At 38.5% G+C, this 13,583-nt stretch overlaps 4 protein-coding genes and 1 long non-coding RNA gene across 5 annotated transcripts in view; 3 read left to right on the top strand and 2 right to left on the bottom strand.

Moving 5' to 3' along the window:
• The window catches only part of LOC106743486, an 83,279-nt gene extending 82,418 nt beyond the window's left edge, over window positions 1-861 (top strand). Inside the window, exons 19-20 of the mRNA XM_014617373.1 lie at window positions 129-272; window positions 461-861. Coding sequence (XP_014472859.1) covers window positions 129-272; window positions 461-668 — 352 coding nt within the window. The 3' untranslated portion in view covers window positions 669-861. The remainder of the gene's footprint in view (window positions 1-128; window positions 273-460) is intronic.
• An 885-nt stretch (window positions 862-1,746) lies between these two features.
• LOC106743415 lies at window positions 1,747-4,195 on the bottom strand. The gene is made up of 4 exons (XM_014617225.1): window positions 4,099-4,195; window positions 3,049-3,382; window positions 2,473-2,714; window positions 1,747-2,160 (listed from the first exon to the last, which is right to left on the bottom strand). Exons 2-4 carry the CDS (start codon window positions 3,315-3,317, stop codon window positions 1,754-1,756), a joined length of 918 nt encoding a protein of 305 aa, XP_014472711.1. The 5' UTR covers window positions 3,318-3,382; window positions 4,099-4,195; the 3' UTR covers window positions 1,747-1,753.
• Window positions 4,196-5,124: 929 nt separating this feature from the next.
• Window positions 5,125-6,676, top strand: LOC106743563 (TM2 domain-containing protein CG10795). Its single transcript, XM_014617526.1, has 3 exons — window positions 5,125-5,466; window positions 5,856-5,937; window positions 6,126-6,676. Exons 1-3 carry the CDS (start codon window positions 5,262-5,264, stop codon window positions 6,400-6,402), a joined length of 564 nt encoding a protein of 187 aa, XP_014473012.1. The 5' UTR covers window positions 5,125-5,261; the 3' UTR covers window positions 6,403-6,676.
• A 100-nt stretch (window positions 6,677-6,776) lies between these two features.
• Window positions 6,777-10,351, bottom strand: LOC106743562 (ATP-binding cassette sub-family B member 8, mitochondrial). Its single transcript, XM_014617525.1, has 10 exons — window positions 10,103-10,351; window positions 9,589-9,913; window positions 9,345-9,509; window positions 8,817-9,230; window positions 8,419-8,730; window positions 8,121-8,344; window positions 7,876-8,050; window positions 7,613-7,791; window positions 7,398-7,545; window positions 6,777-7,318 (listed from the first exon to the last, which is right to left on the bottom strand). The coding sequence occupies exons 1-10, from the start codon at window positions 10,159-10,161 to the stop codon at window positions 7,238-7,240; spliced, it is 2,082 nt and encodes a 693-aa protein (XP_014473011.1). The 5' UTR covers window positions 10,162-10,351; the 3' UTR covers window positions 6,777-7,237.
• A 152-nt stretch (window positions 10,352-10,503) lies between these two features.
• LOC106743467 overlaps window positions 10,504-13,583 on the top strand; it is a 45,429-nt gene continuing 42,349 nt past the window's right edge. Inside the window, exons 1-2 of the long non-coding RNA XR_001374369.1 lie at window positions 10,504-10,616; window positions 10,729-10,827. This is a non-coding gene — a long non-coding RNA (uncharacterized LOC106743467). The remainder of the gene's footprint in view (window positions 10,617-10,728; window positions 10,828-13,583) is intronic.

Below are 13,583 nucleotides of genomic sequence, written 5' to 3'. Positions count from 1 at the left end.
TCTATTGCTTTCTAATCTTACGGATCTAAAGAGAATGATATGTCATCGATATCACGTCTCATTTTCGCAAATCGTATTTTTCATCTCTCCAGCTCGTTATAAAGATTCAAAGTGTCTCGTTATTTCAGAAAATACGTTTATTCCGTGATTATGAAAAATCGTAGACTCGACAAAGCTTGCAACCGCAGCAGCCACTCCGACGAGCCCTACAGCAGTCGAGTCAACAATTTCTCGTTCATGAGGGCAGGTCTTCAGAAACCATTTCAGGCCTCGTAAGTGGTTAAACTAGACCGACGCCTGCGCGTTTTTACTTGCAAATTGTTGAAAGCTTCATATACGTTGGGCAAGCATTGAATATTTTAAGCTTCGCCACCAAGTTTTTACGTTATTCACTCGTATATTCGATTATATATGGATTTAATTTGCGATAAAACTATAAAAGATGGTCGTGTGTCACTAGATCGATATCGAGATCAATGAGCAACGCAATCAGTCAACGTCTCTCTTCGTCGTCCAATGCTCTAGAAGGTGCAGTGGGATTATCAGTCAGTCGGCGCAACGACTTCGACCCGAGCGAGCCGATCTACACCGATCCTTCACTCTTCGAGGTAACACGCTGCGCGAACACTTCGAAGCCGACCCTCAACGATAACTTTCATCTTATGTAAGACGAAGACGCGACATGATCGATCTTCAAATTTGCATTATAGCGAACGATCTGCATTCTATTTATTTACTCTAACTGACGCGCATATGAAACCGACTAACGGATCCACGACGAATTAGCATCCACTACTACAACAATTTATTTTACCACTACTAGTCAATAATCTATTGCTAGTACTACTGCTAATCATATTTTCAAACAATTATCTCAAATTTCAAATAATTCATATTATATAATAATTCAAGTCTTATCGACTCTTTGAAAGTATGTTTTAATTTGCAATCTACGTTTTTTTTATAGCTGAATAGTTAAAGATCCTTTCTTAAAATTTTTTCTCGAGATATCTTAAGCGAAAACATCGGCTATCTTTCTTTCCTTAAATAACATTCCACGAAATGACTGCAATATATAACTCATAATAATATAGAAATCTTTAAATTAAGCTTTAATTAAGCTTTAAATTTTACCAAGGATTGTATCTCTTTCAAGATACGAGAGGATCTAGATTAATAATGTGGTATATCTAATTTTTAGTTTTATCTAACATCTCTCTTACGAAATCTACCTTTAAAGAATATTGCTGCTTCTTCTTTCTCTTTTTGTCTTATTTTCCTTAAGTTTGTGAAGTAGTGACGCGTTAGAAAGAATGCTTGATATTACGATAATAGACGAGCCAAATTCTCTTGACTGTCTTTTTACTTTAGTCAGATGCGACCGTCTTTAGCGTGCATTAGAGCATAAAAATCAAAACATTTTTCCTTTTTTACTACTTTTGAAACTTTCTCAATCTTTCGTCACATCTGCGTCCAACAAAAGTCGCGACTTCGTAACGTTCGCGTTACGAGCCAGATAATATCGCATAACGCAATAGTTATTTACTTATTACCAAATAAGAACGTTCAGAAAGTACGTATTTATTACGATTGTACTCTAATCATGCATTTATGAGAAGTAAATCGACATTACACACACACACAAGCCAGTTTTATTCGTTATTCACGTAATCGAGATCCATCTCGCTTCGAACAAAAATAAAAAAAAGAAAGAAAGTGGACTTACGTGAACATATTATAGTTTCTGTCAGTCCTACTTGACTCTGTCTAGCTTGTAAGTAAAGAGCAGCATCCTGAGCCGTGCCTCCTCCTTGCGATAGTGAGCCTCCTCCAACTTGATCCTCGCCTCCTCCTTCAGCATTGCGGCGATGTCGACCTTCATCTGCGCTTCTGAGAGCGCAAGCATATGCAACTCCTCCTCTCGTTGCGCAGATTTTCTCTTGCGATTATACTGCTGCATGACGGAAGGCGACGTCAAGATGTTCGGCCCTAAATTTACGTGATCTTTCTCGAGGACGTTTTCCACCGATTGGTTGATTGTAAGCGAGTCGGCGTTTGTTTTTACCGATCTCTCCTGATAATTAACCATCGGGTCGTAAGATGCGGCAAAAGTGTCACATTTGTTCCCATCAGCGGTCATCCGCTTGAATGTATCGCCGTCTGTACAAAATTAGAAATTTAATAAGGATGATTTTTAATTATTCCGATGAAATTACAAAACTATATAAAGATCCTTTTATGTACATCAAATATATTCTTGTTTTCTACTAAAAAATTATAAGACAGATTTATAGTTTTTAAAATTATTTGGAACATGAGATCGATGATAATTTAATTTATAAAACTGTCAGTTGTATTTTTTTTTATGTGTAATTATCATTAACTTCGTTTACGATTAGGAAAATCAATCTCTTATGTCACTGATTCTACTATGGTAATTAAATATACAAGGGAGTGTGTAAGCTAACATACAGTTCGAGTCCCGGCAACTATCTGCGTCCTTGGAACAGCTCGGCTTTTGAAGTCTTGCGGTGCAAACGCTTTGCAACGTGAACGGCTCGGAATCCGTTGGTTCGAATAACACATTCGGTGGCAATCCGACGGTTCCGGTAGACGTTGGTGCTTCCGATGTATTCTGCCCGCAAGTCGCAACTTCCCAGCACTGGCTCTTTCCACGAGTCTCATCTTTCGTCGATTGACAAACCGCTTTCGTACTACAGTTTAGACATCGAGAAATTTAGATACTCACCATGCATCTCTTGCCTCTCTTTCCTTTATAAATGTATAGATATTTCATTCGGTCGCGCGCGTGTGTGCAACGTTTTTTGTTTCACAATCCCTCGTCATTTTTCACGCAATTCGAAGATATCATCTTTCTTGATTTTTCTACGAGAGAAGAGATTTGTCCTATTTTTGCGAGCAAGCTCGGAACGAAAATACCATTCAACGATATTCATGTCCGTTGAGAGTTTCGCAAAATGTAATATTCAATCTGATTTAGATCACGCTTTGACAACGAAAATAACTGTTCAGCAGAGAAGATCTTACCGGATTCTCTTCTCCTCGCGATTGCGCTTGCAAGCCTTCATGTTCTCCCAGCAACGTCTGAGTTGCACCGCGGAACGTGCAGCTTGAGGCCCGACCAACGAGTTGTACTCCTCGGCAATCAGCGACCAGGCCGATCCCCGTTTGCATACGAAGAACGAATCCGATTTCCTGCTCTCGATGATCTCGTATTTATTTATTAGTGATATAAGGAGCCTTCGTTCCTCGAAGCTGTAGGTCTTGCGGGTGCCTTTCAGAGGCATGGATGCCATTTTATCACGGGAGTACTGTGCCGTCGATTGTTTCACTCCCGATGCGTTTCCCTTGATTTTAAGCCCTATTCAGATCGACCTTCGTTAGTGTCTCGTAAGGTCTTCGATCTGTACCAACCCTAAATCCCGAAATCTGAACTTTCGTTCGTGCACATATTAACCATATTACTATAGATCCGATCGTCAATTAAAAAGGAATATACAGAAGGTAGGAGATATAATGAAAATTCGTATATATGCGCAATCTGTAAGGACATTACGATTATATAGAACGTCGATAAGGTACAATTAATATTACTGCTGCCATCCCTCGGACGCTTGTGACAACTTTAACGTATCAAACTACGCGCCAAATGACCCGCCCAGCATACATATTTCACCTTGTCTATTAATTTTAATATGCCCTTTTTCTTATATTTCACAGAAATCGGTCGCTTTACATTTGACTGAAATACACGAGTGAGAATATTAAGCAAGATTTTCAGATACATCATTTGTTGCACTCTTTATCGGAATATGTAGAGTTAACCTTTTGGTAGATCGAATAAACGTAGAACGAAGCAGCCGGTTGATATTTTCCATAATAATGAGAGAACTTGAGATTCACCTTCGGCGTGTCAAAGGTACGAAAGCCAAGCAATTCAAGAATCTGAATTCCAAATCGCCATTATATGGCGAGCGCGCGATATTTTGTTCGGCATTCCCGACGGGTATTTTTACGAGACGTTCATTCCCAGAGGTTATTGAATCATAACTTACCACGGCGACTTGCGAGACTTACTTTCGACACTACAGGCGACGACTTGAATGCGAAACTCATCTTCGGGAAGCGGGAAACGCAGAAAATACGGAGCGATTTCTTGACTTCATTGTGCCGCGACAAACCGACCGACTGAACTCGAAACGATTGAACATTGCAACGATTGAGATACTCGAAGTGTCGCTCGATATAGCGAGCTGACTACGTGATTCAGTTATACATTGAAAACCGCGAGATATAAAATATTCAAAATGCTCGAGATAATTATATCTAAATTAGTAGCAAAATTGTTATTAAAATTGACAAACAAAATAGACAACAAAATTTACAAAATAGTCTTTTATCTAGGAAAAATATTCTCCTCAATTCTTTATATCAGCTTTTCGACAAATTGGCTTGTTGCGTCATGTGACCGCGCCATAGCAAATCGCATCATTTCGCAGTCGTTCGAATTCAATTCGGTTCGCTCCGTGTTTGTCACATTCTTCTTACCTGTCGAAAGTAAATTCTGAGTATAAACGAGTACCGAGAGGGCCGAATAAAGTGCCGGGAGATTGTTTTAAGATATAAATCGGTCTGTACAGGTGCGATTAAACGCGACGTGCTTAAGATACTCGTAACGAATACTCGTCGCATCATGTCGAGAATATGGGACTATGGAATCAAACGGAGCAAGTGAGTTCATCTCTGTTAGATCACACGTTTGCTTTCATATTTCAATCAGTTTTTGCCTTTTTTTCATTAGTATTAATGAAGCGCTCTCGAATCGAATTCGCTGTTACTTATATCTCGTCGGTATTATCGGAAATTTATTGCAAGAATTTTTATATTATTTCGGAGAGATGAAAGATCGTCTCCCGTTTAACCGTTTCAAGATCTGTTTTTAATTACACTATGTTGCATTTTTCATACATAAAGTAGGCAGACAGGAAACCTGTAAGGTTATGTATATGTACAAATGCAACTCGTACTCTCTCTCTCTCTTTTGCAAGCGCGGTTGAGACCGTTTAAACAAACAAATCCAAGGACAGATGGCGGCAGCTGACGTGAAGGTCGCAGCGCTTGACGTCGTTCAAAACATTCGAGATGTGGACGTCGTCGTCCGTGGAAGCTGTTTCTCAGTTGTCAGTTTGTATATAACGGTGAATATATCGTACGAATAACGTCGTATAAAATGAGACGGCATGTTCCATTCGACGCGACTTCTTAGCGGGCTGCTCGTTCTACTACTATCGATAATTGCGCTATGCGATGGCGCGAACTACACGTACGAGGTCGACTGTAATAACCTACGAATGGGACAGTACATCTGTCCGCATCCCGATTACGATTTCATAGACCCGAAGACGCAACAGCCGCGTGGATGCACGAAGGAGAACAAAGCCAAAGGTATGTTCGAGGAAATCCGAGCTCGATCTTGCAGTGACAGCCTTAATCTTATCTGAAGTTCATTTCTAACCTATGCGCTCTATTTCCAATAATTTTACGTATACTGTCTCCAAAATGAAATAAATACACGTTTAGCCTTTATTAAAGACAGAATATTACAAGTATAATTGAAAATAGATTGTTATGTGATCCATATTTTATCAAATGTAACAATGCATCTTCCTTTAAATTGCTATGCGATGAAAAGCAAATCTTCATGGCGTGCAAATGAACAGACATCCTATTCATGTTCCTTGTGAGCATTTTCTTAGTATGTTAAAGAAAAATGAAGCTTTAATGTGCACAAACAGAAATTTTATTCAAGACTAAACCTTGAATGTTTTCATCAGTGTTATGTTTAGCTGCTGATGGCCTCATCTGTATAGAAACAAAAAATAACACATTCAAGAAGGATATACCTTGCAAATGGACGTAAGTATGATTACAGATATGTCAGAAATTACAATACAGAATATCTCTTTATAATAAACAGTGGTAGCAGAATATCAAAATAAAATTTGCAAAAAAAAGTTTAAGAGATACGCTTCTATATCTTTTGATCAAGTTTAGATATTTTGAAAGTAGGTTTGAAATATCAATGTCAGAATTATTTTCTCCAGGAATGGATACTCTTTCGAAACATCATTACTGCTGTCTATATTTCTCGGTATGTTCGGTGCTGATCGATTTTACCTTGGATATCCTGCTCTGGGCTTGCTTAAATTGAGCACACTGGGGTTTCTCTTTCTTGGTCAATTCGCCGATGTAATATTGATAGCCACGCAGATCGTAGGACCAGCGGATGGCTCCCACTATGTCATGCCATATTACGGTGCTGGAATAAAGATTGTAACCAGCAACAATTTCACGTACAGAGTGCCACAATATGATTGCTGAGGAAACGGCAGATCCAGCACACGTATGACGAACGACCGTTCTAAAAATTGTATAGCCTTCTCTTTCTTGTCGCGAGCAACGATGTACAATCCTAGAATCGAGTCCTATTTCGGTACACGTGGATGTAAATTAGTCTCTATACTATTTTAATGAATAAGCTTAATGTTAATCTTGTAGATAATGCATACTTCAACGAAATGTTGTATATAGACATTTATTACTGATTTACGTATTGCCAGCTGATATAATTAAATAATAAACGTTTGTTTTTCTATTTTTGTCTTTTGTTTTTAAGTGCCGCCAAGTCAATTGTTTAAATCCAATGCCGACAGTATTGTCTATGTTGACTTTTAATCAAAGTTTACTACTTTGAAAATATCATGAGTATAATACCCATCGTTAGCCTTTTCGACACAGATCGTAGTAGCGAGAGGACAACATGGAAGTATTGCCACGCACTTTTTTTGTGAAGTGAGACGGGGCATCAGTTACGAATCGACACTGCACATATATGTAAGGTAAAATAATATTTTGCCAAGATATATAAATATATTACCGCAAGGGATAAACGCAATATAAAGATTACACCATAGAGATATGTAGATAAAATAATAATTTATTAGAATTATACTCCGAAAGCTTGTTGTTCTCATCTCCGAGGTAGTTCTGAGCAGTTACATTACTAAATGATAAGATTATTTTCTACATATGTAAAAATAAATAAGAGAGGAAGAAAAGAATTATACTACGAAACCCAAGGAAATTAAAAACCAATGATACCTATATTGATCACAGCTGTATCAAAAGCAATTTAAAATTCTAATTGTTACTACTATTACATATTTTCTTTTTCTTGCTCGTTAATGAGCGTATAATAAACGCCTTTTCGACCAATTAGGTCTGAGTGTGAACCCATCTAAAAAGAAATATACATGATTTATACATTCTTTAATAGAGATACAGCGCACATTAATTGGTATTTTATAAAAATATACCTCCACAATTACGCCGCGTTGTAACACGACGATTATATCAGCACCCTTAATGGTGCTCAATCTATGAGCGATCACTAACACTGTTCTACCTTTTGCAACGTTTTCAATCGCTTTTTGGACGACCCTCTCGCTCTCATAATCTAATGCACTAAACACACGAAATAAATATGAAATAAGCAATAAAACAGATAAGAAATTAAATTCGTTATTCGTACCTTGTAGCTTCGTCGAGAATTAAAATAGATGGCTGTTTTAATAGAGCTCTGGCAATAGCAACTCGTTGCTTTTGTCCACCTGAGAGCTGTGCGCCTCTTTCGCCAACCTCAGTCGCGTATCCATCCGGGAACTTTGTTATAAAGTCATGTGCATTCGCTTCTTTAGCTGCCTCAATAACCTGAATTGATCAAAAGATATAAGATATATTGTGAAACATATTGCAAATAGCAACTAAGTACCACTGATTGCTGTATACTCTCACCTCTTCATCCGTCGCGTCTTGCTTCCCATACCTAATGTTTTCCATAATGCTGGTAGCGAATAAAGTAGGTTCTTGATTTATAAAGCCCAAAATGCTGCTTCTGAGGTAGCTCGAATTAAGCGATCTGATATCTCGACCGTCAATAGTAATAGAACCCTCATCCACATCGTAGAATCTACAACAGTTCCATGTGCAAGTTCAACGAAATCTCGAGTAATATTCACGTGATTGATACGGAAGCTTACCTCTCCAGTAATGCAGCTACAGTCGATTTACCATTACCACTGGTACCGACAATAGCCACCGTTTTCCCAGCAGGAATGTGTAAATTAAAGTTCTTCAGGATAATATGATCAGGTCTAGTAGGATAGCTGAATTTTACATTTTTAAATATTATATTCCCTGCCAAGGATTGATCTGTGATTATGTCGCCTCCAGTCATCATTGGCGAAGGTGGCATATCCAAGTACTAGGAGAGGATACGATAAAAATTTCGACAATTTCGAATAGAATAAAGTTGCACGAGAAAGATTAACGTGTTACTTGAAAAATTCTGGAACCTGCGCTGATTCCCCTCACGTAAATTCCAAAAAGTACCGACAACTGGCTCAAAGACTTCTGTATGGTTTGCGTAGCCATCAAAAATGCCATGAGATCTCCCGAAGTCAAAGATCCTGTGGAGAGTAACTGACCGCCAAAATACAACGTAGAAAGTAAAATACCGTTGACCAATAAGTTTGTTCCTGCTTGAAAGAAGCCTATGCCTAAACCCAATTTCTCATAGAGTTCAGCCGAATGCTCGACTTCCTTGCAAAACATTTCCAACTCTTTCTCTTCCGCGGCAAAAGCTCTTACCTGACAAAGAAGAATTAGGTGCAAGCATGATACCACCATAGGATTTTTGTAATTTAACTTATTAGTTGGTAAACTTCTTATAATACCGTTCGAATGTTTTGTATAGCCTCGTCGCAAACAGCAGTCGATTTTGCAACTTGATTCTGTGCCTCCATCGATAACCTTCGCAAACTTCGACCGAGTAGAGCACCAACAAGAATTATCGTTGGCAAATTGAATACCACAAAAGTGGCCAATTGTGGTGATAGTGCTATTACAGAGATGATACAACCGATAATTTGCGTGAAACTTCTCAAGCCTTGAGAAAAGCAGAGTTTAAATGAGCTTTTGAAGTCTTGAATATCACTGGTCAATCGACTTACTATTTCACCAGAACGTGTTTTATCAAAGAATGACACGTCCTGCATAATAATGGACTTGAACAGATCCTGACGTAAACTCACTGCAACTCTTTCACCAATGTGTGAAAGTGTATAAATATATATAAATGTAAAAAATGCCTGAAGAAAAGAAAATATCAGATCTTACACATACAAGATGTGATATCAGAAAAATATTGATATCTTTATCCTTATTATATATATATACACACAGCACCGAGAATATATATATACCTGTGCAATGTACATGCGTGACAAAACAAAAGCAGGTTGAGCAAGTTGCAAAATAACATTTTTAATGGACTCATTTTTACTCTGACAAATTCTTGTCAACACATTTATGATACCTCCAACAGATTGTGGAATTTGAATATTTAACAGTGCAACTATTATTGCACTCTGTAATAATAAAGAACGATAATATTTTAGTATATAATTTACTGATATATCTTTAAATTTAGAAATTACAGGTACTTACTGATAGTGCTATCACTAAATACCAAATATGTGGATATAAATATTTCCAAAATTTCTTCCATTCGAAGGATGATATAGAATTTTCAGGCTTTATATCACTTATTATGTTAGTTTCTCTACAGATCACTATTTGATTATGTGATTGTAAAAGATAAGCTGTCGTTACTCCAAGTCCACTAAAGCCAAACTTAAATATATGTGAAATAAGTTTGGAATCATTCACATTTTCTTTGATACTTTGTTGAGTGACTTTTGTAAATTCTTGTTTTGCTATTTTCCACATATTTTCACTCTTTCCTTGTAGAACATATTTCCGTAGAGGATACCTACAATATTTAATAAAAATTAGCTGAATACATTATAATTTCAAGTAATAAATTTGTTACATTCAATAATTATGTGTGTATTGTGTGCCTATATATATTATATTCACATTTTTTGTTATGTTTATGTTATTTTCCTTCTAAATAATTACATGATTCTTTTAGCCACAGCATACAAAATTTAATAATTACCTTGAAATAGTTGAAAAATTATTGTGGCACTTGAATAACACGACACGTAACATAGACATTTTTACAGTGCAATTTGTACTATCAAACTCCACCGACACGTTAATTTTATTTGATATTTATTTCGTATCTTTCGATTTTATATTTATTTATTATTATATTTAAATATATATAATTATAATTGTGACGAAACATTTACTTTCATAATAAATGTAAAGAAATTTATTTAGAGTTCAAGAAGGTTAACTAATACTGCTACTGATGTAAGATAGAGAGAGAAATGTATATATGCAATAATACCGCAGCGCCGTGTTTTTAATAGCATCATTCGATCTATCTTCAACAGATGGCACTCAATGTATGTTCGATTGGCTAATCTTGGGTTAAACTGTCCATAGATGGCACTCGATGTATGTTGCATGGACTAACTTTGGCTGTTAACCTCACGAGTTACTATCTGCCCGTAGAAGTACATGCGCTTTGAAAGTACGATTCAGCACAAAAGATGCAAATATAGGTAAGAAATATGTAATATTTCAATATTATATGGAAGCATATGAGACACGGAATGTATGGAAATATGGAAAGAGAACTATGAAAATAAATTGTGTATAAAACTTTGTTTTCAGAAACCAAATACCGACTACGTCTTCGATAGGATACCGATATCTCAAGTAAATGGCGGACGCATCGAGCTTATTAAACCCAAGTACTTCGCATCTTACAAGGTAAAATCCTTACATTTTACGGAAAGATATACAGCACCGAGAGTTATACGGACATAGTAATTCAATAATAATTTGCACGCAATTAGACGCAGTTGCGTGTGTTATATATGTTAAATGAAAATAAGAAGACACATTTATTTTATAATAAATCTTCATATATTTCCGTTATTCATAATGACAACCAAATTTGGGGTAGTCGATAAGAACGATAATAAGAAAGATAATATTTATTTAAAACACATTGATCTATCATGATTAGTATGTTACATAAAGGTAAACATTGCGATTGCATGTTCTCTCTATTACGGTAAACACACGAATAAAAACCGATAAATGAACACTTTCTAACCTATAATTTTCATTGTATGAAAATAGGTGAGAAATATTGTCAATACTTTGAACACTCTTATTTACTTATTTATCACTAGTTTCCAACGAGATCCTATTTTATTCATCGATGTTCGCGAATATTTATAATTTATTTGCAACTTTTCGCGAATTGTCAAATGTTCGCCACGTTCGTCAGCAAGTATCTTCAATGTCGAAGGGAAGTACATATAAGAATAGTAGGAGCGGACTTTGATCAGTAAGTTAATACATACTGCGGGCGCCCGCGCGCAGAATAAAAAAGCTCGAAAATTGCGCCCCGTCCTCCGCGAGTGAGTGAGTGAACGGCGAGCCCTTAAAAGACCTAATCGCCCCGGCAAACTCTTTGAGCGGCGAGTTAATGACGTGTATTTATGTATTCGCCGCGTTTAATTGCCTGTGCAGCTATTAGCCGCGGCTTTCCGGCCTGAATACTACTACCCCACACGGTAAGATTAAGTACTCGTTCGTACTTCACGTACTGCAGAATGTTAGACGCGCAGTGTAAAATTTGCCGAATCTGTGGGGAGGATAAAGATATATTTCCCAACTTTGTATATAGAGGATTATTCTGTAGACCGCTTTTTTAGATAATATAATGTATAATTCGCGACGAAAAATTCTACCGGTAATTTCGTGAAAAAATTACTTTTTATTCGAGAGAATAAAAATTTCGCAAAATTAAGATTACATTAGGAAATCATTGGTTCTTCCATCCTGAAGAACCTACGATACTTTATGATAATTATGGCAAGGTTTTTTGAAAAATCTTTCAGAGGTTTCGGAAGAGTTTTGTCGAGGAACATACTATTAATCTCGAAAAGAATCGATTTTTACATCTCGCTTTGTATAAGTACGATTTGTCTGCCATATTTGTTCGCGTGCTACGCAATAATCCATTAGTTCCTTATTTTTTTACGATTTATCCGCGAATAGTGTGCGAGAAGGCAAATTGTTAGAGCACATTCTTTTCAAGAATGCTCTTTACGAATGCTGGAAAAATATCTTACAAACGTATTTGCGTCATCTGCGACATACTCGACGGACTCTGAGAATAGCGGGAACCTCACACATTAAACCCTTCCTCTCGGATCTACAAAAGCCATCGAGGCCGCCCTTTTAACCCAGATTTGCGGCATTCGTGGTCGCTCGTTTTATCGCTGTTTAAATACATTTTTATCTATGATAATCCGTTTAAAAAATCAGCACGGTCGTTTTGAAAATAGAATACAAAGAAAGAGATAAATGTGTATTATGATCACGAAATGAATGCAATTATCGTTTAAATATATTGAGAACGTGCGAATTAAACACGTCAAGTTTACACTTTTGAAAGATCGGGAGTAAAACTTGACTACAATTTAACTAATGCTTTATGCGCCGAATGAACAAATATCGCGCGTTATTTTCACACAAAAATATTTGCCCGTGCATCTGTGCCAAACGTTCCGAGCTCGACAGGCGCTCGGCAAAGGGAACTGAATACCGCGACAAGGCGAGATTTTTCGGAGGAAGTTGTTCCAGTCGTCGCGAAATCCGTAGCTATGGGAAGCAAGAGAGAGGGGAAGAGGGTGCAAGCGGCGTAAATGGAGAAAGAGAGAATTCAAGTATAAGCGCTATAACTGCGACAGTTTGCCGCGCCGTGACGGCCGAAGAATGGACCAAATGAAGCCTTCTAAATTTCAACACCCTCTTCGCGTCGCGAGTCTCCCCGTCTTGCCGCCGCAACCCCCGTTGCTCACCCCCTTCCCGGCGCTCTCCCTCCCGGTCCCTCTCAACCCCTCTGGAGTCGCGGGTACGAAAGCCTCGTCCGTGAAACACGCGGTGTGCAGGTGCCGGCGACGGGGTGGCGATGACGCAAAGTCAGCGCGGGCCAATGGACTCGCTCTGGAACAGTCGGAGCGGTGTACGACTGCCGGCTCGCGATTGGGCGTGGCTCCAGGGGCACCCTCGACTCTGCCGCCACCGCCGACGGGGGTGGGAGAATCCCCAAAGTGTGCCCCGGGGTGTAATATCATACCGCTAGGTGGATAAATAGACGTAGCGCGAGGCTACGTCGGTGCGCGTTGTGGGCCGGGACGGGGAGGAGAGAGAGAGAGAGAGCAGAGGGAGCACGACTGGAGGAAGGGAGGTAAACGTAAGTAGGGGTAGGACGACGACGGAGGTTCGGGGATGTGCGAAATGCGAACAGAGGACGAGGAGAATGCGGAGGAGAAGATAGGAGAGGAGGTGGGATGGGGAGGTCGCGGATGGTTGCTCGAGGCCAGCCGGTAGGAGGAATGGGGACCCGGGTCTGGTTAGAAAATGGTCGCGATAGGCGCGAGGGGTACGGGGGTTGCACAAGGAATCGGGTGGCTGTGCGCCACGACGACGGCGGACTAGAACAAATA

The sequence above is a fragment of the Dinoponera quadriceps genome, unplaced genomic scaffold (genome assembly GCF_001313825.1).
Source record: "Dinoponera quadriceps isolate SergipeBrazil2010 unplaced genomic scaffold, ASM131382v1 scaffold1069, whole genome shotgun sequence".
NCBI classification, from domain to species: domain Eukaryota; kingdom Metazoa; phylum Arthropoda; class Insecta; order Hymenoptera; family Formicidae; genus Dinoponera; species Dinoponera quadriceps.
This window is presented reverse-complemented; position numbering and strand designations above follow the sequence as displayed.

What these genes read in the sequence shown, in the direction of transcription:
- LOC106743415 (XM_014617225.1), bottom strand. Translation starts at nt 3,317, where the DNA reads ATGGCATCCATGCCTCTGAAAGGCACCCGCAAGACCTACAGCTTCGAG. An exon ending in CGCGAGGAGAAGAGAATCCG is followed by an intron (nt 2,715 to 3,048) that starts GTAAGATCTTCT and finishes TCTAAACTGTAG; the next exon opens with TACGAAAGCGGTTTGTCAAT. An exon ending in TAGTTGCCGGGACTCGAACT is followed by an intron (nt 2,161 to 2,472) that starts GTATGTTAGCTT and finishes AATTTTGTACAG; the next exon opens with ACGGCGATACATTCAAGCGG.
- LOC106743563 (XM_014617526.1), top strand. Translation starts at nt 5,262, where the DNA reads ATGTTCCATTCGACGCGACTTCTTAGCGGGCTGCTCGTTCTACTACTA. An exon ending in GAAGGAGAACAAAGCCAAAG is followed by an intron (nt 5,467 to 5,855) that starts GTATGTTCGAGG and finishes TGTTTTCATCAG; the next exon opens with TGTTATGTTTAGCTGCTGAT. An exon ending in GATATACCTTGCAAATGGAC is followed by an intron (nt 5,938 to 6,125) that starts GTAAGTATGATT and finishes TATTTTCTCCAG; the next exon opens with GAATGGATACTCTTTCGAAA.
- LOC106743562 (XM_014617525.1), bottom strand. Translation starts at nt 10,161, where the DNA reads ATGTCTATGTTACGTGTCGTGTTATTCAAGTGCCACAATAATTTTTCA. An exon ending in CTATACAAAACATTCGAACG is followed by an intron (nt 8,731 to 8,816) that starts GTATTATAAGAA and finishes CTTCTTTGTCAG; the next exon opens with GTAAGAGCTTTTGCCGCGGA. An exon ending in GTAGCTGCATTACTGGAGAG is followed by an intron (nt 8,051 to 8,120) that starts GTAAGCTTCCGT and finishes GAACTGTTGTAG; the next exon opens with ATTCTACGATGTGGATGAGG.